The 8,428-nt window shown below is 33.2% G+C and overlaps 1 protein-coding gene across 2 annotated transcripts; it reads left to right on the top strand.

Annotated features, from left to right (window-relative positions):
• Positions 1–588: 588 nt before the first annotated feature.
• On the top strand, positions 589–4,634 carry LOC108471227 (cholesterol 22-monohydroxylase CYP90B51). 2 transcript variants are annotated; one of them, XM_017772847.2, is made up of 9 exons: positions 589–775; positions 871–1,242; positions 1,338–1,662; positions 1,753–1,905; positions 1,998–2,249; positions 2,346–2,438; positions 2,535–2,613; positions 2,737–2,843; positions 4,141–4,634. In XM_017772847.2, the coding sequence occupies exons 2-9, from the start codon at positions 1,040–1,042 to the stop codon at positions 4,384–4,386; spliced, it is 1,458 nt and encodes a 485-aa protein (XP_017628336.1). In that variant the 5' UTR covers positions 589–775; positions 871–1,039; the 3' UTR covers positions 4,387–4,634. The 2 variants fall into 2 exon arrangements, with proteins under 2 accessions (XP_017628336.1, XP_017628335.1); XM_017772846.2 differs by having other exon boundaries at positions 589–1,242.
• Positions 4,635–8,428: the final 3,794 nt, after the last annotated feature.

Here is an 8,428-nt window from a genome sequence, read left to right as displayed (position 1 = left end):
CTCAAATCTTTTAGCCACTAAAGTTTTGGTAAACAAATTCATAAAATGGTTATAACATCTAATCTTACTGTCACTATTATTTTTACACTAATAATAAGTAACACACTATCCATCTAAATTCACCTTCAAACTCACTTATATCTAAACTATTAAAAATGGTTAAAAAATTGTTATTTCATTTACTATAATCTAAGATTGAATAATTTTCACAATAAAAAATTTGTGTGAAAAATAAAGCCTGTGTATTTCTCTGTACCTCGACAAAGCTGGAATTCGTAGGAAATCAAAAACAATTTTCTGAAGTGTAATGATTTTGAAAAGGAAAACCAATAAAAAATCGAATAGATTATTAATAAAAAAAAAGTAATAAATTGTGAAATGCGTTTCTGGCATTTTTTTTTTCTTTTAGGTAAATAATTCCTATAAAAAGAAAAGAAAAGAAAAGAAAAGGGCTATCAGTCTGTTTGAGTGTCCAATCCGCATTGGCCCGCTTCTGGTTGGTCTTCTGTCCATTCGAGTGCTTTTGGGCTATACCATAATTATCACACTTTGACTTTGACTCATCGCATTTGCATGAAACCACTTCATTTCACCCTTTCCCCAAACCCCAAATTAATTCACCCATAATTAATGTTTAATGTAGGGAAAAAAAGAACAGATGCAGCAAAACGTTTTCCATCACAAAAAGAAAGAACGTTGGAAAATTTATTTTTTTCTTTCGGAACTGAAAATCCAATTCAGTCTTTGCCACTTTCCGCTCTTTAGGCTTAAAAAGGTATCAAAAAGCTTTGATCCCCAATTTATTAGATAGTAAGTAAGCTTATTGGCTAATTCTAAATTCTAAATTCTAAGCTTTTTTCATTTAAGTAGCTGCCGCAAGTGACTCTAAATACTCCAGAAATAGGATCTCCTTTTCAAGAAAAACACCAACAAAAGTAGATATATGATTTCTTTCTTGGAAAGCTAAGCTAAGCAAAGCAAAAAAAGAAAAACAAGTGGGAGTGGGAAAGGATTGAAGAAGAAAAAAGGTTCGGTCTCCATGCCTGACTCAGAGCCTATTTTCTTGCTTCTACCATCTATTTTATCTTTGATTCTGTTCTTCATTCTCATCAAGAGAAAGCAAAGAAGGTATAATCTTCCACCAGGGAACATGGGGTGGCCTTTTCTCGGCGAAACAATCGGTTACTTGAGGCCTTACTCTGCTACTTCAGTAGGTGAATTCATGCACCAGCATATATCAAGGCAAGCTTTTAAATTTCACCCCCCCCCCCTTTTTTTTCACTGTTGGAAAAGCAAAATCTTTCTTTAAGTTTTGAATTAAATTCGACATTTTTCAGGTATGGGAATATCTACAAATCGAATTTGTTTGGTGAGAAGACAATAGTGTCTGCAGATGCTGGGTTGAACAAGTTCATATTACAAAACGAAGGGAGATTATTCGAGTGCAGTTACCCAAGAAGCATTGGTGGCATTCTTGGGAAATGGTCGATGCTGGTTTTGGTTGGGGATATGCATAGAGACATGAGGATCATATCACTCAACTTCTTGAGCAACGCCAGGCTGAGGACTCATCTTTTGAGAGAAGTGGAGAAACATACTTTGCTTGTTCTAAATACTTGGAAAGAGAAGTGCATATTTTCAGCTCAGGATGAAGCAAAAAAGGTTTTAAAAAATATGAGTTTATCTTTTTCTAGAAGGAAAAAAGAAAAAAGGAATTTGATTTTGGTTTTGGTTTTGTTTTTGTTTTTGCAGTTCACTTTCAATTTGATGGCAAAAAATATCATGAGCATGGACCCTGGACATCCAGAGACGGAGCAGCTAAAGAAAGAATATGTTACTTTCATGAAAGGAGTCGTTTCTGCTCCTTTAAATTTACCTGGAACTGCATACAGAAAAGCCTTACAAGTAATGAAAGGAGTTGGTTTTTTTGTTATGATTATAAAACTGTGGGTAAGTAATGAATCTGATGGGTTTTGTTCTGGTTTTGGGTTTGACAGTCTCGATCAACAATCCTGAAATTTATTGAAAAGAAAATGGAAGTAAGGATAAGGAAAATGAAGGAAGGAAAAGAAAACTCAGAGGAAGATGATCTTCTTGAATGGGTCTTAAAGCATTCTAATCTTTCCACAGAGCAAATCCTTGACTTGATTTTGAGCTTGCTTTTTGCTGGACATGAGACTTCCTCGGTAGCCATAACCTTAGCCATCTACTTCTTGCCAGGTTGTCCTTTGGCCATTCAACAGTTGAGAGTAAGCCACACTTTTTTTTTTCTTTTACTCCAAATCTTTCATCTCTATTTTGTTCTTTTTATTTGATAATTTTGTTTTATAAAACTTTAATCACAGGAAGAACACCTTGAAGTTGCCAGAGCCAAGAACCAATCAGGAGAGACTGAACTCAACTGGGATGATTACAAGAAAATGGAGTTCACTCAATGTGTAAGCTCTCTCTTTTAAATTTAACTTTTGTTTACATCTAAACATTATTTTGTGATGTTCATTTCACTTAAGTTATTTTTTTTTCTTTATATATAGGTTATTAACGAGACACTAAGGCTTGGTAATGTCGTCAGATTTCTCCACAGAAAAGCTCTCAAAGATATTAGATATAAAGGTGAGTTTAAAACATGCTAATACTTTAATTTCATTAATTGCTTAATCAAGCAGCTTTTAATTAAAAAATGAAGCTTGAAAACCTTTTCTTTTTCTTTTCTATTTTTTTCTGGCGGTGGAAAAGGTTATGATATTCCATGTGGGTGGAAAGTGCTTCCAGTGATTGCAGCAGTGCACTTGGATCCCTGTCTTTTTGACCACCCTCAACTCTTCAATCCATGGCGATGGCAGGTCAGTCAGTCACCCTATACTCTCTCTTTTTTCTTTTTGTAATTTTTAGATTTTATTCTTCTTTTTTTTAAAAAAAAATAGAATTTTAACCCTTTTTTCTAAACGAAAATAACATTAATTAAATTTGGTCAATTTTTATCACTATATTTTGTAACGAACTTGGATTATGTTGTCTTCGAAGAAGACAGAAGTGAAGTCTTATGTTACAAAAATATGAAAGATGCGTCTAAGGTTTAAACTCCTCTTACTTGACTTCAAATAGATCAAATGTGATGAAATATGGAGTTAGTTGGTAGCATTCCGGATTTTATTGATTTATTGTAGTTCATATTTAATTTTATCGTTATTATTATATTTACATTAATAATAATAAGTAACGAAATCCGTGATTTAATGTTACTACTATTAACAATAAATTTGTAATTTGCTCAAACAAAAATTCCTTCGAAGATATTTGTGGTATGGCAGCAGAGGATAGGTGGTGTACTCACAATTAATTATCTAATAAATAAATTCTTTTGGACATTAATACCTACTGTTTCTGTTGTGTTCTTTTTATATAAAGTATGTATATTCTCTCGGGGGAATGATAGCATTACCCATAACCTTTTCTTTCTTTTTTTTCTTTAAGAAATTTAATTTTTAGTAAAACATAGACACAAATTTTCATCATTGTCAGCGGTATGGAAATTTTTTAGGAATTGATAATTTTAAATGATGTGTGGGGGCTTCCATCAAAGCCGTTGATTACTGTCGTATCAGGATAAGGCAAATAAGTATAGGGAAGATATCTGAAAGATAAGCTATGATCCAACGGATCCTCTAAACCCATGAACTGTCTTCATCAATGACCACCCCCCCCCCCCTTCTTGCACTACTGTACGGTCGTAGGCCCCCATCAATGGAAAAAAGAAATTTGATGAGGCAAAACCCAGGCAGTAACTTCGAAATAAAGGTAAAGCAAGCCACTCTCGTGCGTGTGGGGGGTTTTAAGATGATGATGATTAAAGCCCCCCCATGTGGCTGTGGGGTTCCCGCGTGCACGTGCAGTGTGGTGGGGTTCCAGCGTTTCCTTTTTCCGGTGGGTCAATCACAGTTCATAGCTACACAGTCTGCTTAAAACAAAATACTGTTATAGTCATAACGCAAGTAGGGAGGGGGATCTAAAAGGTTAGGATTACCATGATTGCTAAAGAGATCGTCTTAACTCTCTACGTATGGGTCATTATACAGATAGATAATCTATTTGAATAATCTTGAAAACTCATTTTTGATGTAATATTGACTTATGGTATAGCAAAATAATGGGAGTCGAGGGGCGGGGACGGCAACGTCATCAGCGAGCAGCAGCAATTACTTCATGCCATTCGGGGGAGGACCACGGCTATGTGCAGGAACAGAGCTGGCTAAACTGGAAATGGCGGTGTTCATCCACCATTTGGTCCTCAACTACCAGTGGGAGTTAGCCGATACGGATGAAGCCTTTGCCTTCCCTTTTGTCGACTTCCCTAAAGGCCTACCCATCAGAGTCTTCAAATCTTAAAACAGACATCTCAGGCAGGCAGGCAGGCAGGCTCGCTCAGCCGCTCGTGTTGCTGCATATATATATATATATATATATATAGTAGATATATAGGCATTAATTTAAAAGTGGACCCCCAAGCTACCTACTATCACCATTCTTCTGCAGTACTGTACGTACGTGAAGACAAAGACGATAGTGGCTTTCGTATTTTTCAACGTTCTAGTTGTTCCACATTTATATATATAGTATAATTACATGAAGAAAAAGGGAAGACAAAACAGATTCAAAGTATATATTTATATATATATATATATATATATATATATATATTCATATCCACCATATTAATGTAAATTTTATTTTATTTTGGTCCTTCTGGGAGATAATTATTATTACTATTCATTTATCTATGTCATTCCCCTTCTTTTTTCAGGTTGGTTTTAGTTATTTATTATTAGTATTATTTGCATTTTGTACCACACTGTTCAAAGTAAAATGATTTACTATAAAAGCAAACTCATGAAAGGGCAAAGCCATATTCATGGATGAATAAATTAAATAAAAAACAAAAAAAGTAAAGGTGAAGTGAGATAAATAAATTCAGAACAAATACTAATAAAATTTGGGTGATTTCCTGTCCACATTCTCTAACTATAAAATAGCATGTCAATGTATTAGCTTGGATTTCACAAAACAACAACCATCCTAAATTTGTTTGTTACTTTTTTGTTAATCATACTAAATCCAAAATATTCATTGAATAGGCATACATATGTCACAGTTTATCTACAACTCGTACAAGTATATAATGTCGGGATCCAAATTTTTCCACCTTTTAACGTGAAAAAAAAACCTTCAATCTTTTAAGTTTTTTAATCAATACTTCATTACATGCAGAAAAAAAATGGCCCCAATTTTTTAATTTTATAACTAGTATATATTTTTATTTTATTATATTATATTATATTTTATAATTTTTTAAAATGAACTCTAATTTATTGTTTCATTTAAAGACTCAAAAATATCAATATAAGAGTGAAAATTGTGGCGTGAGGTTTAGTCTCTCCATTGATAAAATCGTAAGGAATTTAATTAATGAAGAAAGGAAAATTAAATAAATGTTATAGAAAAATTAATAAAACAATAAATAAAAGTGGATAAAAATACAAGAGAATTTTTCTCGCTTTTTATTTCACAATAAAGATTCTGTTTATAATTTATAAGTAATTAACATTCAATGCAATACCATAAATGAAGCTTACTTAAGTGCTTCATTAACACATATATTAAATATTGCATAATGAATGGGAGGTTTTACCTCATAAATTGGGGGGGGGGGGGTTAGAATATGGACATTCACATTTATTTATAACACTCCCTCTTGGATGTCCACTAGAAAAAACAGTGTCTCATTAAAACCTTTATTAGGAAAAACCCAATGGGATAAAACCTAATGAAAGAAAAAGTGCACACAATCCCCTATTACAAGTTGCCTCATTAAAAACCTTTACCAGGAAAACCCAGTAGGACAAAACTTTGGTTAAAGGAAAATAGTACAACATGTTTTAGACTCCCTCTAATGACGACATCACATTATATCTTTGAGTCGACGTATTAAAATCTTGTTTCGTAGTCTTTCAATTGTTGGAGTTGGCAATGCATTGGTAAAAAGATCTGCTAAATTATCACTAGAACAAATTTGTTGAACTTCTATGTCACCTTTCTTCTCAAGATCATGAGTGAAAAATAATTTTGGTGAAATATGTTTCATTCTGTCACCTTTGATATAACCACTCTTTAATTGAGTTATACATGCTGCATTATCTTCGTATAAGATAGTTGGCATATTTTCCTGTAAAGGCAAATTACATATCTTCTGGATATGTTGGGTTAATAACCTTAGCTAAACACACTCTCGGCTTGCCTCATGCATTATAATTATTTCAGCATGATTTGAAGAGGCATCAACTAATGTTTGCTTTGTCGAACGCCATGATATGGCAGTACCTCCACATGTAAATAAATATCCCATTTGAGATCGACCTTTATGTGGATCCGATAAATATCCAGCATCAGCATAACCAACTAATAGGGATTTTGAATCATTTGAATAAAATAACCTCATATCAATGGTCCCTCTAAGATATCTAAATACATGTTTAATTCCATTCCAATGTCTACGTGTTAGAGAAGAACTAAATCTTGCTAGCAAGTTTACAGCAAAAGCTATATAAGGTTTTGTGTTGTTTGCAAGATGCATCAATACTCCTATGGCACTTAGATATGGTACTTCAGGACCAAGAAAACTCTTCATCATTCTCACAAGGACGAAATTTATCTTTATTCACATCTAATGATCGTACAACCATCGAGGTACTCAATGGATGTGCTTTATCCATATAAAATTTATTTAAGATTTTTTTCGTATAAGTTGACTAATGGACATGAATTTCATTTTTTAAATGCTCGATCTGCAGGCCAAGATAAAATTTTGTTTTTCCAAGATCTTTCATCTCAAATTCTTTCTTTAAATAATTTACTGCATTTTGAAGCTCTTCAGGAGTTCCAATAATATTTAGATCATCAACATAAATAGCAATTATCACAAAGTTTGATTCAGACCTTTTTATAAAAACACATGGGCAGATTGGATCGTTTTTATAACCTTCTTTTAACAAATATTCACCAAGACGATTGTACCACATACGTCCAAATTATTTTAATCCATATAAACTTTTCTTTAATCTGATTGAGCAATTTTCCTAGGAAACTCTATATCCTTTAGGAATTTTAAATCCTTCTGGGATTTTCATATAAATTTCACTATCAAGTGTACCATACAAATAGGCTGTAACAACATCCATTAGACGCATGTCAAGTTTTTCACATACTGCCAGACTAATAAAGTATCTAAATATGCTTGCATCCACCACAGGAGAATATGTCTCTTCATAATCAATGTCGGGTCTTTGCGAAAATCCTTGTGCTACAAGCCTTGATTTATATGTTACGACTTCATTTTTCTCATTTCATTTTCATACAAATATCCATTTATATCCTACCGGCTTTACATATTTAGGGGTTTGGACTATAGGTCCAAAAACCTCACGTTTAGAAAGTGAATTTAATTCTGCTTGAATTGCGTCTTTCTATTTTGGCCAATCTTTTCTATTTCTACATTCCTCAATAGATTTAAGCTCAGGATCCTCATTTTCTTTTGCTATTTCAATAGCAACAATATAAGTAAAATTGTTGTTGGCAACTATATTTTTTCGGTTCCATCTCTTTCCTGAAGTAACATAACTTATTGAGATTTCTTCGTTATCACCATTTTCAGGTACCTGAACCTCTTCTGGGGTTTTTTGATTAGTTATATCTTTGGCCTCTTCTAGGACACTTGCCTCCACAATATTACCATCTTGAATAATTGCTCCTTTTTTTTACGAGAATTTTTATCTTTGGAACTGATTGGCCTTCCACGCTTCATGCGTGGATTACTTTCTTTAGCACTAACAATTTGCCTTATTGGGATATCAATTTGTATTGGAGCATTTTCAGCTGGTATGTGAGATTTTGTAATTCTCTTTAGGTCAGTAAATGAATCTGGCAGTTGATTGGCAATGTTTTACAAATATATAATCCTTTGAACTTCTTGTTCACATTTACTTATACAAGGATCTAATTGAGATAATGATGATCCATTCCATATAATTTCTTTTACTAGTTGTATTTTCTCTTCCTCTAATGTTGGGAATGTTGTTTCATCAAAATGATAATCAATAAATTGTGCAGTAAATAAATCTCCAGTTAATGATTCAACATATTTAATTATAGAAGGAGATTCATAACCAACATATATTCCCAACCTCCTTTGAGGACCTATCTATGTGCGTTGTGGTGGAGTAATTGGAACATATACTGCACATCTAAAAATTCTAAGATGGAAAATATTTGGCTTTTGACCAAAAGCCAATTGTAATGGGGAGTACTTATTATAACTTGTTGGCCTTAAGTGCATAAGTGCTGCTGCATGCAAAATAGCATATCCCCAAGCTGTAAC

The sequence above is a fragment of the Gossypium arboreum genome, chromosome 11 (assembly GCF_025698485.1).
Source record: "Gossypium arboreum isolate Shixiya-1 chromosome 11, ASM2569848v2, whole genome shotgun sequence".
NCBI lineage: Eukaryota > Viridiplantae > Streptophyta > Magnoliopsida > Malvales > Malvaceae > Gossypium > Gossypium arboreum.
This window is presented reverse-complemented; position numbering and strand designations above follow the sequence as displayed.

Coding starts and splice junctions, on each gene's coding strand:
- LOC108471227 (XM_017772847.2), top strand. CDS start 1,040: ATGCCTGACTCAGAGCCTATTTTCTTGCTTCTACCATCTATTTTATCT. Junction 1,243..1,337: donor ATGCACCAGCATATATCAAG/GCAAGCTTTTAA, acceptor GACATTTTTCAG/GTATGGGAATATCTACAAAT. Junction 2,250..2,345: donor TGGCCATTCAACAGTTGAGA/GTAAGCCACACT, acceptor CTTTAATCACAG/GAAGAACACCTTGAAGTTGC.